The following is a 23851-nucleotide window of genomic DNA, read 5'->3' as shown; positions in this document are numbered from 1 at the left end:
CCTTTAGCACATTTCTTATAGAGGGTATCAGTCTTATGTCAAATAGTGAATTCCACTGTATGCAGAATGTTGCATGCATGTCCGCACAGTGTTATATTTTCACAGCTCACTGTCAGTAAATATCCTACAGTAAATATTGGACTACGAGAGAGTTGCAAGCCTGCAAAGGTAGAGTTATTTAAAGCTTTGAATGGGTCGATTGGGTTCTGGAGGTGTGTGGTCGCAGAAACTGCGCAAGGTTTGGTGTGGCCTGTGGTGGTGGTAGGGCCCAATGTGATATATTTTTATGGGGCCCAATATCCCTGGCGGCGCCCCTGGTTCCCACCACAAAACACCAGCTACATTACTAAGCCATTAATGTCCTAATCATCATCTAATCATCCCTGACACACAACATCTGTCAGTCTCTGTTTTAGCCAATAGCAGAAACGTGCTGAACAGAAAATATCAGTGAGTCATCATGACAACAGAGGCCCACTTTAATCAACAGGCCTATCTATAATTCATACATCTGTGATTCATCTCTCTGCCCTATCTGAATGCTCTGTTCTGTTATGTCTTTGCTGTCTGTCTCAAAAGCAAACTGCTCCTGAGGCATGATGGGCCACTGTCTCTCTTTTTGTCCTGCTCTGTATCTCAGTCTATCCATCTCTCATGCTCTTTCTCTCTCATTCTCTCTCTCTCTCTCTTTCTGTCTCTCTTTCACCCCCACCCCCTCTCTATTTTTTTAATACTTGTTCAGCCAAACTTCTTTATGGTTTACACTCTCATCGTCAAGCCCTTGATAGTTGAATCAGGAGTGATAGTGTCGGGCTGAAACAATAACCTATAATAACACTCTCCACAAAGGGTGTTCAGATTGCTCACCTCGTTGGAGTCAATGCCGTTGTTGACGGACCATGTGGTCTGGAAGTACTCCAGCATGCGCTGTTTGAGGCCCTGGGGCAGGTGGTGGACTCGGATGAAGTCCTTCAGGTCCTTGGTGCGGGTGTGGTACTGGGACCAGCGAGAGTACATCCGCTGGATAATGGCTGTCACATTACCAAACACCAGGGCGTGCATCAACGCTGGAGGGGAGGGATGGCGGGAAAGAGGGAGGGGGGAAGGGAGGGACAGAAGGGCGGAGGGATTGGTGGGCAGGCAGGCCGAGGACAGACAGACAGGAGGGAGGGAGGGTTGGAAAACAGGGTTTTGGTGGGGAGGAGTTAGAGGGGCATGATATTGGGTGGTGGGTTTGGAGTTAGGAGTGTGGGAGTAAAATTGAGTTTGGGGGGTCACATTTGGAGATGGATGGGCAAGATATTTAGAGGTGGGGCATGAAATTTAGAGGTGGGGCATGAGATTTAGAGGTGGGGCATAAGATTAAGAGAAGAGGAAAACATTCTGAGAAAGATTTACTAGAGGTTGTGTGTGTGTGTGTGTGTGTGTGTGTGTGTGTGTGTGTGTGTGTGTGTGTGATTGCCCCCAGGCAGTCGGGGACATTTAACACAGCCAGGCTCATAAACATTCAAAGGGAGAACACTTGCCACTGTGACCTCATTTAAACCCACAGCCCCAAAACCAGTTCACGTCTCTGGTTTGGACCAGCTAAAACCAAATAGAAGCAGTCCAAACCAGCGGATCAGCCACAAGACCAGTCCTTATCACAGTAAAACTAGATAAAACCAGACGAAGCTAACATTATGAACATTGCCTGGTGTTCACAGATGTCATTCTGAATAGTTCTTACATGCATTCATTGTGATGTGCGTGTGTGGGCCCGTGTGTGTGTGTGTGTGCCCGTGTGTGTGTATCTCCCCTACCTCCGATGAGCATTGTGCAGATAGAGAAGATCTTCTCAGCGTCGGTGTTGGCCGACACGTTGCCGAAGCCCACGCTGGTCAGACTGGACAGGGTGAAGTAGAGAGAAGCGATGTAGACACTCCTCAGAGAGGGACCGCTCAGCCCCGTCCCGTTCACTTCCCCCAAGGGGTCATAGGGAGACTCCAGACGCTTCCCCAACTCATGAAGCCAGCCTGGAGACAGAGAGGAGGGAGGGAAAGATGGGCTTTGCTCCAATTCTCTAACCCTTCTCTCGCTCAAAGCTCAAAGTGTACACTCGTACACTCCGTCATGATTTAGAAGAAGTGTAAGGAATGGTGGAAACTTCCTCCAGTCATGATTGTGAGGGGTGGAGAATCAGAACACAGTCATAGGCTTTGTCCAAAATGTCTTCATTTGCTCTAGATAGTGCATAACTTTTCACCAGAGCATTGCACTATATAGGGCAGGGGTCTCCAAGAGGTCGATTGTGAGCTACCCATAGCTCGCAGCCTACCGATGAGTAACTCTCCAAACAATTCTGCATGTATTTTTCACGTGTTCCACCACAAATTGTCATAAACAAATCTCACATGTATCAGACACCTCAAGCTCCTGGCTACTATCAATCAAATCCACATTGACATTATCTCGCCCCTGGTTATCCACAATTAACTTAAAAAGTAACAATATCTGCCCATTCATTTCCAGAAATAATGCCCCTGTACGTCTGTGTGGTGCACGTGTTTGTCTTTTATTCACTTAGTGTCGCCAGTTAGTGTTAATGATACAGTAACTGTCTTCTGGTTAAACAGAAAGACAAAAATAAATAAACACTATAAAATCTTTCCCCAAAACATTCATGATTATTTGTATCATTCGGGTGGGCTTTTGTTTTTTGCAAACTCTGTTATGACATATGCAGCAGCAAAAACATAGCTAGTCCAGCACATTCTTCTCTCGCCAAAGAAGCATTTAAAGGGGTATTTCACTCAAAGATCAACATTTTGTATTTTTTTTTCCCAGCCCTCAAATTTTGTCTTCTGATGTTATTTTAAGAATTGACATGGACTCAGACCATCCAATGTCATTGTTTCTACATGAATAATTGTAATTTGTTGAGAGAAAACAGAACAAAAATTTACCAAGAAAATCTGAATTCGGGAAAATACAAAGAGAGGGCCTATTTGAAAGCTAGGATTTTTTTTTAAATCAGAAGCTCACAACATATTTAATCATTTAAAAGTAGCTCTCATGCTAAAAAAGGTTGGAGACCCCTAATATATGAAATAGGGTGCCATTTCAGATTTGCCCATAATAGAGATAGAGATTTAATCAGACAGACAAACTAAATGGTGGTGTTACGTTATTGTGTTTAGAGGTAGGTGAAGGAGTCAAGAGCAGGAGAGCAGAGATGTCCAAGTAACGTCTTTTAATAGGCAAGTCCACCACAATAAGGTCAGGTACAATACCAAATAAACACCCTCAACAAAAGAGAACACAGTTACTCACGGAAGGAGGAAAAACAACGCTCCTTAAACTTATACACACTCGGTATAATATGTGAAAATAACTAAGGCACAACCTCAACGAGCAACATCACATGAATAATCCCGCACAAACCTAAGCAGGCAACAGGGGTAATTAAACACACAGAAATTAAAGCAAATTAAACCAGGTGAGAAAGAACCAAAGACAAAACAAATGGAGAAGGAAAAATGCGTCAGTGATGGCTAGTAGGCTGGCGACGCCGAGCGCTGAGACGCCGAGCGCCGCCCGAACAGGGAGAGGAACCATCTTCGGTGGAAGTCGTGACAGGTGGATTGTCATCATATCTCAGGCTGATTGATTTGTGTGGATAAGATAAAGATATGCAATAATAACTGTATCAAATAAATAATTCAAATACTGAGCTTTATTGTACGCTAAAAAAATTGGGAAGCTATATTATTTTATACAAATACAATTGCTCATAAAAATATAAACAAGTAATACTTTTTTGCTCAAAAGGGTATGATTACGGATAAACCTGAATGAATGAGTGAGAAAATTACGGAGGGTCAAAGATCATACCTACATTAATGTGGATGCTACCATGATTATGGATAATCCTAAACTAGTCCTGAATAATGATGAGTGAGAAAGTTATAGAGGGTCAAAGATCATACCTTAAACATGCTAACCTCCCATGTTATTGGTAATGGTGAGAGGTTAGCATGTCTTGGGGTTATAATCTTTGACCCTCTATAACTTTTTCCTCATTATTCACGATCCATTCAGGATTATCCGTAATCATGGTTGCATCCACATTATGTACAAGTGTTTAAAAATGTATTTTATTCCTATTTATTATAAAAGTGACTCCAAAATGTCACAAATTATTTACCATTATTTTTTACAATAATCTAATTTCAATAGTTTTTTGCATAAAATATAGCTCAGTATTTTAATTATTTATTTTATACAGTCATTTTTGCTCATCTTCATCAAGGGTGTCAATCATTTCAGACCCCACTGTATATACAGTATACCGTGAGTATACCAGACATTAAGAACACCTTCCTAATATTGAGTTGCACCCCCATGGCTGGATGTCCTTTGGGTGGTGGACCATTTTTGATATACACAGGAAACTGTTGAGCGTGAAAAACTCAGCAGCGTTGCAGTTCTTGGCACAAACCGATGCGCCTGTCGCAGTCCATGTAGGGTCAAATGACATTAGGAGGGCTAGCTCGGAACTGCTGAAAATGCATTTTAAAGAACTGATTCTTGCTCTGAAAGATTCCAAAAAGTGGGCAATTATTTCAGCCCTGGTACCATCGCTGGGCCGCGGCTGTGAAAGATTCAGCAGGCTACTAGCATTAAACACTTGGCTAAAAGACAACTGTAGTTCTGTTGGCATAACTCTTATAGATAACTTTGACACCTTTTGGTCCATCCAAATCATCTTGGCTCCTGGACCCTGTCCGTGCATTTCAAGGCTGCGTTGAGACAATGACTTATCATTGACCGAAGCCCTGCTCAGACAATCCTTACCATTATGTCGCTGAGTTGCCGTAGTGCTGCTGCAAATGTACATTGTCCCAGGGGCGTTGGCAGTCATAATGTAAGTAACCTCATTTATGTACCTCAAACTCCATTGAATGCTTCTGTCAATCCTACAGCTTTTGTATGCCATAATTATGCGCCTATGAACATGGGTTATATTGTTAGCACTGGGCGGTGTGCCCTAGTAGGAAATCCACTGTGTGCAGCTCACCCTGCACTATCAGCTCAAACATAAATACCATTGTCATGTCTACCTCTGATAAGCCTCCCAATAAAGCAATAAAGACTATCAATCCCAGAAAAGTGCTACAAATTGCCCACGTTAACATACATAGCCTAAGAAACAAGGTTCATGAAATGGATAACTTTCTAGTAACATAACATTCAAATACTGACTACCTCTGAAACTCACTTAGATAATACCTTTGATGATACAGTGGTATGCAATACATGGTTTCAACATCTTCAGAAGAGACCGGGTTGCCTATTGTGGAGGTGTTGCAGTGTATGTTCAGAGTCATATTCCTGTAAAGCTTAGAGACGATCTCATGTCAAACGGTGTTGAAGTAATACAGCTACAGGTTCACCTGCCTCACCTAAAGCTCTTTCTTGTGGGTAGCTGCTATAGACCACCAAGTGCTAACAGCCAGTATCTGGATAATATGTGTGAAATCCTTGATAATGTGTTTGATATCAACAGAGAGGTATATTTTCTGGGTGACCTAAATATTGACTGGCTTTCATCAAGCTGCCCTTCTCATGAAAAAGCTTCAAACTTTAACCAGTGCCTGCAACCTGGATCAGATTATCAGTCAACCTACAGTACCAGGGTACTTACAAACAGCACAGGAATGGAATCATCCATGTGTATTGATCACAACTTTACTAATGCTGCAAAAATCTGCTGTAAAGAAGGATCCAAATCCATTGGATGTAGTGACTATAATATAATAGCCATATCTAGGAAAACCAAAGTTCCAAAGGCTGGACCTAATATAGTGTATAAGAGGTCATACAATAACTTTTGCAGTGATCGCTATGTTGAAGATGTAAAGAATATTTGACGGTCTGTAGTGTGTAATGAGGAGCAGTCAGACGCTGCACTTGACACATTTTTGAAATTGCTTATTCTAGTTAATAATAAATATGCACCCATTAAGGTGACTGTAAAAACGGTTCAATCCCTGTGGATTGATAAAGAATTATAAAATTGTATGGTTGAGAGGGATTTTTTAATTTTATTTATTTAACCTTTATTTAACCAGGTAGGCAAGTTGAGAACAAGTTCTCATTTACAATTGTGACCTGGCCAAGATAAAGCAAAGCAGTTCGACACATACAACGACACAGAGTTACACATGGAGTAAAACAAACATACAGTCAATAATACAGTATAAACAGTCTATATACGATGTGAGCAAATGAGGTGAGATAAGTGAGGTAAAGGCAAAAAAAGGCCATGTAGGCAAAGTAAATACAATATAGCAAGTAAAACACTGGATTGGTAGATTTGCACTGGAAGAATGTGCAAAGTAGAAATAAAAATAATGGGGTGGAAAGGAGCAAAATAAATAAATAAATAAAATAAATACAGTAGGGAAAGAGGTAGTTGTTTGGGCTAAATTATAGGTGGGCTATGTACAGGTGCAGTAATCTGTGAGCTGCTCTGACAGTTGGTGCTTAAAGCTAGTGAGGGAGATAAGTGTTTCCAGTTTCAGAGATTTTTGTAGTTCGTTCCAGTCATTGGCAGCAGAGAACTGGAAGTGGAATAATTGGTTGTGGGGGTGACCAGAGAGATATACCTGCTGGAGCGCGTGCTACAGGTGGGTGATGCTATGGTGACCAGCGAGCTGAGATAAGAGGGGACTTTAGCTAGCAGGGTCTTGTAGATGACATGGAGCCAGTGGGTTTGGCGACGAGTATGAAGCGAGGGCCAGCAAACGAGAGCGTACAGGTCGCAATGGTGGGTAGTATATGGGGCTTTGGTGACAAAATGGATTGCACTGTGATAGACTGCATCCAATTTGTTGAGTAGGGTATTGGAGGCTATTTTGTAAATGACATCGCCGAAGTCGAGGATTGGTAGGATGGTCAGTTTTACAAGGGTATGTTTGGCAGCATGAGTGAAGGATGCTTTGTTGCAAAATAGGAAGCCAATTCTAGATTTAACTTTGGATTGGAGATGTTTGATGTGGGTCTGGAAGGAGAGTTTACAGTCTAACCAGACACCTAGGTATTTGTAGTTGTCCATGTATTCTAAGTCAGAGCCGTCCAGAGTAGTGATGTTTTTTTACCTATGACCTGCCACTGACTCTGAGTAAAGCCTGTGTGTCTATGTATGCTGATGACTCAACACTATACACGTCAGCTACCACAGCAAGCGCAACACTTATCAAAGAGCTGCAGTCAGTTTCAGAATGGGTGGCAAATAATAAATGAGTCCTAAATATTTCAAAACTAAAATGATTGTATTTGGGACAAATCATTCACTAAATGCTGAACCTCAACTACATATTGTTAACAGCACTATCTTAATAGCACTAGCAACAAGGCAGAACCTAATTTTATCGCACCTGGACTACTGGTCCAGTCTTACTGCTCATGCAAGCAGTAAAATCTGATTGGGGAAAAAAACGTATACAAATATGGCTTATGGAACAGCAGGGACTGTAAAGAGACACACACACAGGCACAGACACACGTGTTGTAGATGTGTGTCTGTGTTGTCATTTTCTAACTTGTCTCCACCCCTTCATCTACACTGATTGAAGTGAATTTAATAAGTGATAAGGGAGCATAGCTTTCACCTGGATTCACCTGGTCAGTCAATGTCAGGTTCTTAATGTTTTGTACACTCAGTGTATATAGCATAATTGGAGCCCATAATTGGAGTCAACAATATAGTTTCTCTGAACTGTTTCCACTGTATCCAGAACTGTGAATGCCTAACATTGGGGCGGCAGGGTAGCCTAGTGGTTAGAGCATTGGACTAGTAACCAGGTACAAGGTACAAAATCGGTCGTTCTGCCCCTGAACAGGCAGTTAACCCACTGTTCCTAGGCCGTCATTGAAAATAAGAATTTGTTCTTAACTGACTTGCCTAGTAAAATAAAGGTAAAAAAAAAAACATACAAACTGAGTATTAGCAAGAACAAACAGATAGGGCAGCTTGAACAAATGCCAGATGTGCTGGTCCATCTGAAGCCTAGCGGGTCGGTCTAAATTGGGGATTTTGCGCCGAATGAACCTTATTTTAAATAATGGTAGCCTAATTGTCACGACTCCGACCGAAGGTGGCTCCCCTTCCCCTTCGGGTGGCGCTCGGCGGTCATCGTCACCGGCCTACTAGCTGCCACTGATTCTTTTCTCCCCCTCCTTATGTGTTTATTGAGTACACCTGTTTTGAGTTGGTTATAATTAGTGAGGCTTTATTAGTCAGCCGGCCCGCCTGGTTCTTTGTGCGGGATTAATTATTGGGACCTGTTTTGCAGTAGAGGAACGTGTTTGTTCCTGGTCGTGTATTGTGGTTGTGAGCACCCTGTGTTGCGTTTTGTGCATTAAAGAGCACAGCATCGCACTCTCTGTTTCCTACGTCTGACTCCACACCCACGACACCCGGAGCGTTACACTAATCCACCATTCTTTTCGCTGCAGGATGGTGGGCCTGTAAAAGCCTGTGCATTAGAAACGTCCGGGATGACTTCTGGTCGCAATCCATCCCTGATACCAGGTACCTGAGAACCAAAACTAATCCTAGGTCAGCTCCTATCTATAACGTGAGTGTTGAAACAATCAGCAGGTCCCTGAGACCTCCACCAGACACTTAAGAATGGTAATTGGATATACCGCTCTCACTGACGTGGGATCAGCATTAGAATTCCATAATTGAGATACAGTGCATTAATCCTGCATGACACTGAGGCTCAGTTAATTGGAAAAACAGCATCAGCTTCTCATGGCCCCATCAATACTGACCCAGAATCAGTTTGGAGACGTCAGGGAGATGTAATTGAGAATAGAGCCTGGCTCATCGATACTGACTGGGGATCAGCTCTAGAGGCCTCATTATGTGTTGGACATTATGTGTTCAGGGGAAGCCTGGGGCCCGGCGACTAGTCATTACTGTGGGACTACTCTACTCTGTCAATCAAAACCCCAGAAACAAATAAAAACAGGACATGTTTTTCCCCAGTCACATTAAATTCCTTCCCCGTGCATGAATATTTTATAGTGTAATGAGTGTCTCATTAGAAATCAATTGAATCAATAAAATAATCAACACAGCCATTAAAACTGCATAGCGAGATGCTGGTTGGGAAGCTAATAAACTCAGCAAAAAAAGAAATGTCCCTTTTTCAGGACCCTGTCTTTCAAAGATAATTCGTAAAAATGGGTTTAAACACTGAACATGCACCTGTGGAACGGTCGTTAAGACACTAACAGCTTACAGACGGTAGGCAAATAAGGTCACAGTTATGAAAACCTAGGACACTAAAGAGGCCTTTCTACTGACTCTGAAAAATGCCAAAAGAAAGGTGCCCAGGGTCCCTGCTCATCTGCGTGAATATGCCTTAGGCATGCTGCAAGGAGGCATGAGGACTGCAGATGTGGCCAGGGTAATAAATTGCAATGTCCGTGCTATGAGACGCCTAAGACAGCACTACAGGGAGGTGGGACGGACAGCTGATCGTCCTCGCAGTGGCATACCATGTGTAACAACACCTGCACAGGATCGGTACATCTGAAACATCACACCTGCGGGACTGGTACAGGATGGCGACAACAACTGCCCAGGTTACACCAGGAATGCACACTCCCTCTATCAGTGCTCAGACTGTCCGCAATAGGCTGAGAGAGGCTGGACTGAGGGCTTGTAGGCCTGTTGTAAGGCAGGTCCTCACCAGACATCAAAGGCAGCAATGTCGCCTATGGGCACAAACCCACAGCCGCTGGACCAGACAGGACTGGCAAAAAGTGCTCTTCACTGACGAGTCGCGGTATTGTCTCACCAGGGGTGATTGTCGGATTCGCGTTACACCGAGGCCTGTACTCGGGAGCGGGATTGATTTGGAGGTGGAGGGTCCGTCATGGTCTGGGGCAGTGTGTCACAGCATCATCGGACTGAGCTTGTTGTCATTGCAGGGAATCTCAACGCTGTGCGTTACAGGGAAGACATCCTCCTCCCTCATGTAGTACCCTTCCTGCAGGCTCATCCTGACATGACCTCCAGCATGACAATGCCACCAGCCATACTGCTCGTTCTGTGCGTGATTTCCTGCAAGACAGGAATGTCAGTGTTCTGCCATGGCCAATGAAGAGCCCGGATCTCAATCACATTGAGCACGTCTGGGACTTGTTGGATTGGAGGGTGAGGGCTAGGGCCATTCCCCCCAGAAATGTCAGGGAACTTGCAGGTGTCTTGGTGGAAGAGTGGGGTAACATCTCACAGCAAGAACTGGCAAATCTGGTGCAGTCCATGAGGAGGAGATGCACTGCAGTACTTAATGCAACTGGTGGCCACACCAGATACTGACTGTTACTTTTGATTTTGACCCCTCCCTTTGTTCAGGGACACATTATGCTATTTCTGTTAGTCACATGGCTGTGGAACTTGTTCAGTTTATGTCTCAGTTGTTGAATCTTATGTTCATACAAATATTTATACATGTTAAGTTTGCTGAAAATAAACGCAGTTGACAGTGAGAGGACATTTCTTTTTTTGCTGAGTTTAGATGCCAGCCAAAAACAACCACACATAAGCCATGATATGCTTCCATGACCAGCTGACACTACTAACCAAAAACGCCCACGCACCAAATGTCAGCACCATCCCTGAACCCCTCTAGACAGAACAAGCTGCTCACCAATGTCCGTCTCATCCATTGATGTTCAGGGTCTCTAGCCAGGTAAATGATGCCGTCCCTGAACCCCTCCAGACAGAACTAGCCGCTTACCCGGCGATGCCCACCCCTAAGGCGATTCTCAGATATGCTCACCCCTCACTCTTCCACCTCTCTTCCTGACCCCTACTTTCCCCATCTCTGATGCCCCCACCTCACAGAGCAAGCAGCTCACTGATGCAATACCCAACCAAATCCCTGATCCCCTCTCAGACAAAACTAGTCGCTCCCACCACTCACCGATGTCCCAGGAGTAGGCGTTTGCCTCCATCTCCTTCTTGCCGATGACGTACCAGATGCAGGCCATCCAGTGGGCCAGCAGGGCAAACATGGACATGAGCAGGGTGAGCACCACAGTGCTGTGCTGGGAGTACCGGTCCATCTTCTGGAGCAGACGCAGCAGCCGGAGCAGACGCACTGTCTTCAACAGGTGGACTACTGATACCTGGGTGGGGAATGAATGACAGGTGTGGTTCTATTACAGTAACAGCAGAGGAGGTGCAGAGGGGAGCTAGTGGCAAGTGTCTTCATCCTCCTCCTCATCATCATAACCTATTCAACCAAACAACACACCTTCTTGATCATCCTACTCCTCCTCCTCATCATGACCAAAACCACCAACATAGTTAAACACATCATCACCATCACCACCATCATTATCATCATCACCTTTATCACTATCATCACCATCACCACCATCATTTTCATCTCCATCATCACCTTTATCGTTATCATCACCATCACCACCATCATTATCATCATCACCTTTATCACTATAATCACCATCATCACCTTTATCATTATCATCACCACCATCATTATCATCACCATCATCACCTTTATCGTTATCATCACCATCACCGCCATCATTATCATCATCACCATTACCTTTATCATTATCATCACCATCACCACCATCATTATCATCACCATCATCACCTTTATCATTATCATCACCATCACCACCATCATTATCATCACCATCATCACCTTTATCGTTATCATCATCACCATCACCACCATCATTATCATCATCGCCATCACCTTTATCATTATCATCACCATCATCACCTTTATCATTATCATCACCATCACCTTTATCATTATCATCACCATCATCACCTTTATCATTATCACCATCATCACCACCATCATTATCATCATCATCACCTTTATCACTATCATCACCATCATCACCTTTATCATTATCATCACCACCATCATTATCACCGTCACCATCCCCTTTATCATCACCATCATCTTCACCATCATTATCATCATCACTATCATCAGCATCACCACCGTCATTATCTCAGCATCGCCACCATAATCATCATCACCACCATTATCATCAGCAGCACCACCCTCATTATCCTCATCATCCCCACCATCATTATTATCATCATCACCACATCATTATCATCATCATTATCATCACCACATAATTATTATCATCATCACCACCCTCATTATCATCCTCACCACCATCACCACATCATTATCAGCATCACCAACATCATTATCATCAGCATCACCACCCTCATTATCCTCATCATCACCACCATCATTATCATCATCACCACCATCATTATCATCATCGCATCATTATCATCATCATCATCATCATCATCATCACCACCATCATTATCTTCAACATCACCATCATCATTATCATCATCACCACCACCATCATCATCATCACCACCATCATTATCATCATCACCACCACCATCACCATCATCACCACCACCATCATCATCATCACCACCATCATTATCATCAACATCACCACCATCATTTTCATCAACATCATTACCATCACCACCATCATTATCATCACCATCATTATCATCACCATCATCATCACTATATTTTAGAATAGATCAGCAATATTAAATTATTTAGAATGAGACCAACTGCATCATTAAAGCTCATGGTCATCATCACTCTAATAATCTTCAACAGGAATATAGTTATCCTCCATGCTTTGATTAAATACAGTGCTGCATATTCTCACACTTCTTCAATTTCCTTGATATTTGAGTGCTTGGTGCTGAAGTCAATGTGTGAGAGAGAGAACAAGCTCAGAGAGTGATTTCCTGTCAACAGGAATGCATGAACACTGTGGATGCGATCTAAAGGGCACAGTTTTGCCTATAGGTCCTACAGGCCCTGGTCAAATGTAGTGCACAATATCGGAAATAGGGTGCCATTTGGGACACATTGCGTCAGGGTTCCCCAACTGGCGGACTGCAGGCCGAATTTGGCCCATGGGTGATTTTATAGGAGCCTCCAAGGTTTTCTGAGCAAAATATAAAGAAACACCAGCAAATCAGCTCCAAGTTAATTTTAGAACTTTATCATGAAGTATTCCCACACATAATTAAGAGATATATATATGTATTATTTAATATTTTATTTAACCTTTATTTAACTAGGCAAGTCAATTAAGAACAAATTCTTATTTTCAATGACGGCCTAGGAACAGTGGGTTAAATGCCTTGATATATGTGATCTATACAAACGTAAGCAAGGTTTGAAATGATTATGTTTTAGTCAAATATTATATCTGTTCTTCTTGTGGTCAATTTGAATTATTTTCCAGGCCCATGACATCAGCTCAAGAAAAAAATGTCCTGCAAGGAAATGAATTTGAGCAGCAATCTTCCTTTGTCGCCCAGGCAGACAGTAAAGCTCTAGCTCACTGCAGCGATGCAATAAACTCAGAACCACACATGCTGACACACACGAACGCACACACACACACTAAACCTATGGCAATAAAGAAGTCCTGAGCCACAGAAAGTACACACACCTGTCTGAGGTCTCACGGTAATTGACCATTATAAACACATATAGCGTCTCCAGGCCTCTACACATACAAGCCGCTGTTCTGCGCCTTGGGAACATCTACATTTAAAAAAGTGGAATAAATCAATTTAATATACACCATCACAATAAATCCATTTAATATACACCATCACAATAAATCCATTTAATATACACCATCACAATGAATCCATTTAATATACACCATCACAATTAATCCATTTAATATACACCATCACAATGAATCCATTTAATATACACCATCACAATGAATCCATTTAATATACACCATCACAATGAATCCATTTAATATACACCATCACAATGAATCCATTTAATATACACCATCACAATGAATCCATTTAATATACACCATCACAATGAATCAATTTAATATACACCATCACAATGAATCCATTTAATATACACCATCACAATAAATCCATTTAATATACACCATCACAATGAATCCATTTAATATACACCATCACAATGAATCCATTTAATATACACCATCACAATGAATCCATTTAATATACACCATCACAATGAATCCATTTAATATACACCATCACAATGAATCCATTTAATATACACCATCACAATGAATCCATTTAATATACACCATCACAATGAATCCATTTAATATACACCATCACAATGAATCCATTTAATATACACCATCACAATAAATCAATTTAATATACACCATCACAATGAATCCATTTAATATACACCATCACAATGAATCCATTTAATATACACCATCACAATGAATCCATGATTTATTTTAGTCAGGTTTAAAGAAACATTGTGATTAGAAGAACATGAATTTCAGAACACCATAATATGAGTTGGCATACTGCAGTCCTGTGTTTTCTGGCTGTAGGCTTGTTCATTTAGCTGACAAGATATGCTTATAAGTCCAATTACATTGTTTTATTTTTTATGATTTTATAGTAAGAAGAATATAATTGAACATAGCCATATAAAATATAAATAACATTTTCCCATAACGGAGCAAGTGCGCATACGAAGTGTGTCACGCACTGACCTTAGAGATCCTGTTTATGTCTCTATTTTGGTTTGGTCAGGGTGTGAGTTGGGGTGGGTATTCTATATTCTATTATTTGTATTTCTATCTGTTTGGCCGGGTGTGGTTCTCAATCAGGGACAGCTGTCTATCGTTGTCTCTGATTGAGAACCATACTTAGGTAGCCCTTTTTTTTCCCACCTGTCTTGGTGGGAAGTTGACTTTGTTTAGGGCACATAGCATTTAGTTTCACGGTTTGTTTTTGTAGTGTTTATTGTTTTGTTCGGTGTCTTTTTTCCAAATAAAAAGAGAACTGTACGCTCGCCACGCTGCACCTTGGTCCTCTTCCTTTAACGGCCGTGACAAAGTGGCTATGTTGAGTAAAAGTAAACATTAGAAACAGGTCCTGTATGCTAGATTTAGAGTTATTTGGCAACTTTAGCTATGAATGATACAAACCTTAGAATGTCTCAGAAATCAAACATGTGTTGTCTGCATGGTGCGACTATAGGCCAATTGATGATTTGAGAAAGTAGCAAAAAAAGCTTGCTCTCTGTTCCTTGCCTCAGGCTGCACAGCTGTTCTCTCATCAAGTGATCTTATTTTTTACCCATCAGACTATTCTCAATTGAATCTTGTCTTTACTAATATGTAAGATTAGTTTAGATTTAGAATGGCACATTATCAAATGGGCAGGAACAGGAGCAGGGGGGAATACATTTCATCTGTATGCACTTGAATAACGAATGGAGGCTGCTCACTTTCGAATCGGCCCGTTTGATAGGCTACTTCGGGTTTATAGCGGAGCATGTGCTTAATATGAGCAGCTGAGAAATAAATATAACAACACTTATTTCACTACATGAATCAACCTCTGTTGGAAGAGCATGCTCTCGCTGAGCTACAGGTGATATTTTGCCCAAGCTCTGAAAGTCATGGGCTCTCCAAACCTGTTCCTGCACCATCACCACCATCATCATCGTCATCGTCATCACCTTTATCATTATCATCACCATCATCATCAGCTACCCAGTGCTTAATTTGGGAAACCAAGTGGAATCTGTTCGGGAACATCGATAGTAACATATTTTCGCAATTAAACATATTTCACTAAACTGTTTCGCGCTCAAAAAAGGAATATAGGACAGAGGAGCAGATGGAAACGCATGGTGGTGAGATATTCTGCATAGCTAAAGGTCAATTGTGACCCAATGAATTATGAAAATAAAATGAAATCACTATTACTACGCATTTCAAAATCAAATACAAATTCACGAATTGTAGGCTAACTATAAGCTTCCCGGCACAATCAATGAACCAACATCATCGCTTAGGGCTGGCTATATGTTCTCTCCCAGACTCATGGATAGACATTTTGGAGCATAGCATAAGGTAACCAGTCCATCCAGTATGAGTAATAATACAGTCCACACTCAAAGGCAATTACTCAAATTTGTTTCATTTTAGAGTATAGGCTTGATCAATTATGTACCAAATACATATTCATTTTGGAGTATAGGCTTGATCAATTATGTACCAAAGACATATTCATTTTGGAGTATAGGCTTGATCAATTATGTACCAAAGACATATTCATTTTGGAGTATAGGCTTGATCAATTATGTACCAAAGACATATTCATTTTGGAGTATAGGCTTGACCAATTATGTACAAAAGACATATTCATGCATTCATTTATTTAATTTTTTATTTATTTGTATCCTCTTTAAAATGCAAGTGAAAGGACATTATATTGCTTAGGAGTCTAGGCGCAATTTCGATTTTGTCCACTAGACAGCAGCAGTGTATGTGAAAAGTTTTAGACTGAATCAATTGCATTAATGTTCAAAATGTTGTATCAAATCTGCCCAAATGTGCCGAATTGGTCAATTGATACATTTTCAAGTACATAACTATAGAGAACATACAAAAATTATATGGTAATAAAAAAAAATTAAGTTTACACACTCCCAGGAATGTCATAAATGATGGATAATTAGCTTCCCTACAGAAAACACACTAACCTTCACACATTTAGATGGGGGGGAGGAGTGAGACAGGGGTTCAAACTGTAGAAAACAGTTCCTACATTTGAATATAAACATTTATGTTATCAAACAAAACTATGTTAGATTTTATCTCTGGGACCATCAGGATGACAAATGAGAGCAAGATTACTGAATGTAAGTACATTATTTACCTTCAGAAGTGAATGTATCAAACCAGTTTCTGTGATAAAAGTGTTTTGTTGTTGTGCACTCTCCTCAAACAATAGTATGGTATTTATTCACTGTAATAGCTACTGTAAATTGGACAGCGCAGTTAGATTAACAAGAATTTAAGCTTTCAGCCCATATAAGACATGTCTATGTCCTGGGAAATATACTTCGTACTTACAACGTCTTGCTAATCACATTAGCGCACGTTAGCCCAACCGACACACACACACACCGATCCCGTAGAGGTCAAATCAGTTTTGTTGTGTGTGATATGTGGTTGGCTATATGCGGCACAATTATTATTTTTTTTTTCGTTTTTTTTCTTTGCATATGCTTAAGCTCGAATATGCATATGGGAGTTTTAATTAATCATCACCTTAGAAAGCACTGTCCATTTCATTGTGTTAGGCTTTGAAACAACATCCAAAACAACCAAGTTTTACACTGATTCAACCTGCTGTTGAACTTCTTTCTTCATATTAGAAAACAGTTCCTACATTTGAATATAAACATTTATGTTATTGGTGCAGGAATTAAATTCCTCTGTTTTAATACCCAATTAAAATCAAACACTCTGTCAATTCATAAGGATTTGTATGACCCTTATTTGTATTAAATGGACAGAGCCCAGTCTTAAAGTCAACCAGCAGCTTTTATTCACGAGAGTACTGCTCATTACACATTTTACCACGTTATAAACTGAAAATGACGTCATTAGTTTCAGTACTAGCCCGTGTCATCTCCGCTCTAGTACAATGGCTGTATGGTTCTCACATGTCTCTCCCTATTAAGATGATATATGACTGAGCCAAGGTCAGCTTGTGTAGATAAGCCTTCTAGCCAGACTGGCTATAAGTTCATTCATTTCTACGATGATACAGACAGTCATTGTTCTAATTCTTGATTATATTTACACACATTATATTCAGTACTAGGATTAAAAAGAAAATTCATACATATACAGTAACATAATAGTATTCTGATGAGTACATATACAGTAACATAATAGTATTCTGATTAGTACATATACAGTAACATAATAGTATTCTGATTAGTCAGTCCTGATTGAAATGTATACATAATTAGGCATCATTGATCAAAATTCCCTTAACAGTTATCAAACAAAACTATGTTACATTTTATCTCTGGGACCCTCAGGATGACAAATATGAGCAAGATTACTGAATGTAAGTACATTATTTACCTTCAGAGGTGAATGTATCAAACCAGTTTCTGTGATAAAAGTGTTTTGTTGTTGTAACTCCAAAAAGTTCTGGGACACTGTAAAGTCCATGGAGAACAAGAGCACCTCCTCCCAGCTGCCCACTGCACTGAGGCTAGGTAACACGGTCACCACCGATAAATCCATGATTATCGAAAACTTCAACAAGCATTTCTCAACGGCTGGCCATGCCTTCCTCCTGGCTACTCCAACCTCGGCCAACAGCTCCCCCTCCCCCCCCCCCCCCCCCCCCCCACGCAGCTACTCGCCCAAGCCTCTCCAGGTTCTCCTTTACCCAAATCCAGATAGCAGATGTTCTGAAAGAGCTGCAAAACAAGGACCCGTACAAATCAGCTGGGCTTGACAATCTGGACACTCTATTTCTGAAACTATCTGCCGCCATTGTCGCAACCCCTATTACCAGCCTGTTCAACCTCTCTTTCATATCGTCTGAGATCCCCAAGGATTGGAAAGCTGCCGCAGTCATCCCCGTCTTCAAAGGGGGAGACACCCTGGACCCAAACTGTTACAGACCTATATCCATCCTGCCCTGCCTATCTAAGGTCTTCGAAAGCCAAGTCAACAAACAGATCACTGACCATCTCGAATCCCACCGTACCTTCTCCGCTGTGCAATCTGGTTTCCGAGCCGGTCACGGGTGCACCTTAGCCACGCTCAAGGTACTAAACGATATCATAACCGCCATCGATAAAAGACAGTACTGTGCAGCCGTCTTCATCGACCTTGCCAAGGCTTTCGACTCTGTCAATCACCATATTCTTATCGGCAGACTCAGTAGCCTCGGTTTTTCTAATGACTGCCTTGCCTGGTTCACCAACCACTTTGCAGACAGAGTTCAGTGTGTCAAATCGGAGGGCATGCTGTCCGGTCCTCTGGCTGTCTCTATGGGGGTGCCACAGGGTTCAATTCTCGGGCCGACTCTTTTCTCTGTATATATCAATGATGTTGCTCTTGCTGCGGGCGATTCCCTGATCCACCTCTACGCATACTTCCAGCCCATCCTTGGACACTGTGCTATCTAACCTCCAGACGAGCTTCAATGCCATACAACACTCCTTCCGTGGCCTCCAACTGCTCTTAAACGCTCATCTATAAGTACCTAGGTGTCTGGCTAGACTGTAAACTAGAGTCGGCTTTCTATTCCGCAACAAAGCCTCCTTCACTCAAGCCGCCACTTACCCTAGTAAAACAGACTATCCTACCGATCCTCGACTTCGGCGATGTCATCTACAAAATAGCTTCCAATACTCTACTCAGCAAACTGGATGTAGTTTATCACAGTGCCATCCGTTTTGTTACTAAAGCACCTTATACCACCCACCACTGCGACCTGTATGCTCTAGCCGGCTGGCCCTCGCTACATATTCGTCGCCAGACCCACTGGCTCCAGGTCATCTACAAGTCCATGCTAGGTAAAGCTCCGCCTTATCTCACTCAGTTCACTGGTCACGATGACAACACCCACCCGTAGCACGCGCTCCAGCAGGTGTATCTCACTGATCATCCCTAAAGCCAACACCTCATTTGGCCGCGTTTCGTTCCAGTTCTCTGCTGCCTATGACTGGAACGAATTGCAAAAATCGCTGAAGTTGGAGACTTTTATCTCCCTCACCAACTTCAAACATCTGCTATCTGAGCAGCTAACCGATCGCTGCAGCTGTACATAGTCTATCGGTAAATAGCCCACCCATTTTCACCTACCTCATCCCCATACTGTATATATTTATTTACTTTTCTGCTCTTTTGCACACCAATATCTCTACCTGTACATGTCTGATCATTTATCACTCCAGTGTTAATCTGCAAAATTGTAATTATTCTTCTACCTCCTCATGCCTTTTGCACACAATGTATATAGACTTTTTTTTCCTTTGTTTTCTACTGTGTTATTGACTTGTTAATTGTTTACTCCATGTGTAACTCTGTGTTGTCTGTTCACACTGCTATGCTTTATCTTGGCCAGGTCGCAGTTGCAATTGAGAACTTGTTCTCAACTAGCCTACCTGGTTAAATAAAGGTAAAATGAATAAAAATATTGACCATCACAGTGAGGTGATTGGCCTACTATTCTGATGATAAGTGTTTGATGTAGTTTGATGTGATTGCATTTGCATTGATGTCAGAGTGGTTAAGGGACAATAGAGCCCTGAGTACCAGGCCATTAGGACCTGATAGAGGGACAATAGAGCCCCGAGTACCAGGCCATTAGGACCTGATGGAGGGACAATAGAGCCCTGAGTACCAGGCCATTAGGACCTGATGGAGGGACAATAGAGCCCTGAGTACCAGGCCATTAGGACCTGATGGAGGGACAATAGAGCCCTGAGTACCAGGCCATTAGGACCTGATGGAGGGACAATAGAGCCCTGAGTACCAGGCCATTAGGACCTGATGGAGGGACAATAGAGCCCTGAGTACCAGGCCATTAGGGCCTGATGGAGGGACAATAGAGTCCTGAGTACCAGGCTATTAGCGACCTGATAGAGGGACAATAGAGCCCTGAGTACCCGGCCATTAGGACATGATGGAGGGACAATAGAGCCCTGAGTACCAGGCCATTAGGGCCTGATGGAGGGACAATAGAGTCCTGAGTACCAGGCCATTAGGACCTAATGGAGGGACAATAGAGCCCTGAGTACCAGGCCATTAGGGCCTGATGGAGGGACAATAGAGTCCTGAGTACCAGGCCATTAGGACCTGGTGGAGGAACAATAGAGCCCCGAGTACCAGGCCATTAGGACCTGATGGAGGGACAATAGAGTCCTGAGTACCAGGCTATTAGGACATGATGGAGGGACAATAGAGCCCTGAGTACCAGGCCATTAGGACCTGATAGAGGGACAATAGAGCCCCGAGTACCAGGCCATTAGGACCTGATGGAGGGACAATAGAGCCCTGAGTACCAGGCCATTAGGACCTGATGGAGGGACAATAGAGCTCTGAGTACCAGGCCATTAGGGCCTGATGGAGGGACAATAGAGCCCTGAGTACCAGGCCATTAGGACCTGATGGAGGGACAATAGAGCCCTGAGTACCAGGCTATTAGCGACCTGATAGAGGGACAATAGAGCCCTGAGTACCCGGCCATTAGGACATGATGGAGGGACAATAGAGCCCTGAGTACCAGGCCATTAGGGCCTGATGGAGGGACAATAGAGTCCTGAGTACCAGGCCATTAGGACCTAATGGAGGGACAATAGAGCCCTGAGTACCAGGCTATTAGCGACCTGATGGAGGGACAATAGAGCCCTGAGTACCAGGCCATTAGGACCTGATGGAGGGACAATAGAGCCCTGAGTACCAGGCCATTAGGACATGATGGAGGGACAATAGAGCCCTGAGTACCAGGCCATTAGGACCTGATGGAGGGACAATAGAGCCCTGAGTACCAGGCCATTAGGACCTGATGGAAGGACAATAGAGCCCTGAGTACCAGGCCATTAGGACCTGATGGAGGGACAATAGAGCCCTGAGTACCAGGCCATTAGGACCTGATGGTAGTTAGTGAGTTGGGTACTAACAAAGTATGTCCAGAGCGCATAAAAGGAGATTTCTGTGACTTAACGGTCACATGGAATTTTACTGCGGTCATGACTGTGTGGAGGTAATAAGCTGTAACAGCCCTAATCATACACTTCACCACAGGTGGGCTGTCGGTGTGTGATGAAAGTATTTTTTGTGTGTGTGTGCACGTGTGCATTTGTGTGTGTAGAAAATCTTTATCTACTTACATATGCTTACACCCTTTTCTCCCTCTTTTTCTTTCAACCTTTCTCTCTCTCACACACGCACACACTAATACACAAACACACCAATAAACACCGTATAGCAGCTTCCCAGACAGACTCCTGAATGTCACCCAGCAGCATCTGCTCCCCAGGCCAACACACACACACACACACACACACACACACACACACACACACACACACACACACACACACACACACACACACACACACACACACACACACACACACACACACACACACACACACACACACACACACACACACACACACACACACACACACACACACACACACACACACACAGGATAGTGGGTCAGTAATTGCTTAGAAAGGTAACAAAACAGAGAGTAGGCAGTTGCAACAATTGGAGAAGGATGAGGGTGGAAATAGTGATGAAGGGAAACGAGGGGGGGTTAATAAAAACAGCTACCCTGGGTTATCAGTGGATCTCTACCCCATGTATCACTCCCCTACAGAGAGAGAGAGAGAACGAGAGAGAGAGAGAACGAGAGAGAGAGAGAACGAGATTGGGAAACACAAGCAAAGCAAAGCAAAGCTAAATGCAGTGCTATCTGGCTCTAAATCGACAGTACACAGTGGCAAACTATCTGACCATGGTTACTGATTAAAACCTTATAAAAACCTTGACAAAGTACAGGCTCAGTGAGCACAGCCTTGCCATTGAGAAGGGTAGACACAGGAAAACCTGGCTCCCTGTAGAGGAAAGGCTGTGCAACCACTGCACAACAGCAGAACCTGAGACGGAGCTGCATTTCCTGACAAAATGTCAAAAATATAAAACAACTAGAGAGTGTCATTTCCCCAAATTTGAAACCCTTATGAAACCCTCTGATGAGAGAAGGCTACCTGTCCTGTTGGGGGAGTACGCACAGAGCTGTGGGTTGGCAGCACACTACATTGCTGCCTGCCACAAGTTGAGGGACAGTGTCTGACAGACCAATCAACCTGCACATGTCCTCTACTGTATGCTTATTGTTATTGTTCAATGTATGGTTATTTTGACCCTTAGTTATTGTTGTTACTGTGACAATTTTGATTGTCATTATTTTCATATATATGTACATTGTTACGTCATGCCGATAAAGCAAATTGAATTGAATTGAGAAAGAGAGGGAGAGAGAAGGAGAACGAGAGAGCGAGACAGAGAGAGAGAGAAGGAGAGAAAGAGAGAGAGATAGAAGGAGAACGAGAGAGAGAGAGAGAGACAGAGAGAGAGAGAGAAGGAGAACAAGAGAAAGAGAGAGAGAGAGAGAGGAGAACGAGAGAGAGAGAGAGAGAATGAGAGAGAGACAGACAGAGAGAGACAGAGAGAGACAGAGAGAGAGAGAGGGGGACAGAGAGAGAGACAGAGACAGAGAGAGACAGAGAGAGAGAGACACAGAGAGAGACAGAGAGAGAGACACAGAGAGAGAGAGAGAGGGAGAGAGAGACAGAGAGAGAGAGACAGAGAGAGACAGAGAGAGAAAGAGAGAGAAAGAGAGAGAACGAGAGTGAGAGAGAGACAGAGAGAGAGACAGAGAGAGAGAGACAGAGAGACAGAGAGACAGAGAGACAGAGAGACAGAGAGAGACAGAGACAGAGACAGAGAGAGAGAGAGACAGAGAGAGAGAGAGACAGAGAGTGAGACAGAGAGAGACAGAGAGAGAGATGTAGAGAGACAGAGAGAGACAATGAGAGAGAGAGAGAGAGAGACAGAGACAGAGACAGAGACAGAGACAGAGAGAGAGAGAGAGAGAGAGAGAGAGAGAGAGAGAGAGAGAGAGCAATGTCAGACTCCTCTTGAACACAGATGATTTATACATCTCTTAATACTTCCTTTGTCCAACTTATTCTTTATTCTGTTCTTCCATTTTCCATTTAGTTTTCAATTGCTTTTCCTCATCAGGTGTAAAATTACAATTTCATTACTATGGCTTTGCCCACAATTGTTTCCAAGGTAGTGCTGTAACAATCATTATCTCTCTCCCCCTAGCTCTACAACCTAATCAGAGAAGGCCATCTTCCCC

At 42.7% G+C, this 23851-nt stretch overlaps 1 protein-coding gene across 1 annotated transcript in view; it reads right to left on the bottom strand.

Moving 5' to 3' along the window:
* LOC110496868 (potassium voltage-gated channel subfamily H member 8-like) overlaps positions 1–23851 on the bottom strand; it is a 75136-nt gene that overhangs the window by 22290 nt on the left and 28995 nt on the right. Inside the window, exons 6-8 of the mRNA XM_036953387.1 lie at positions 10989–11193; positions 1803–2015; positions 868–1067 (exon numbers count right to left, since the gene is read on the bottom strand). Of these exons, the coding sequence (XP_036809282.1) occupies positions 868–1067; positions 1803–2015; positions 10989–11193 (618 nt within the window). The remainder of the gene's footprint in view (positions 1–867; positions 1068–1802; positions 2016–10988; positions 11194–23851) is intronic.

Source organism: Oncorhynchus mykiss, chromosome 18, assembly GCF_013265735.2.
Source record: "Oncorhynchus mykiss isolate Arlee chromosome 18, USDA_OmykA_1.1, whole genome shotgun sequence".
Lineage (NCBI taxonomy): Eukaryota > Metazoa > Chordata > Actinopteri > Salmoniformes > Salmonidae > Oncorhynchus > Oncorhynchus mykiss.
The sequence above is the reverse complement of the archived record's forward strand: the minus strand, read 5'-3'. Positions and strand labels throughout refer to the sequence as shown.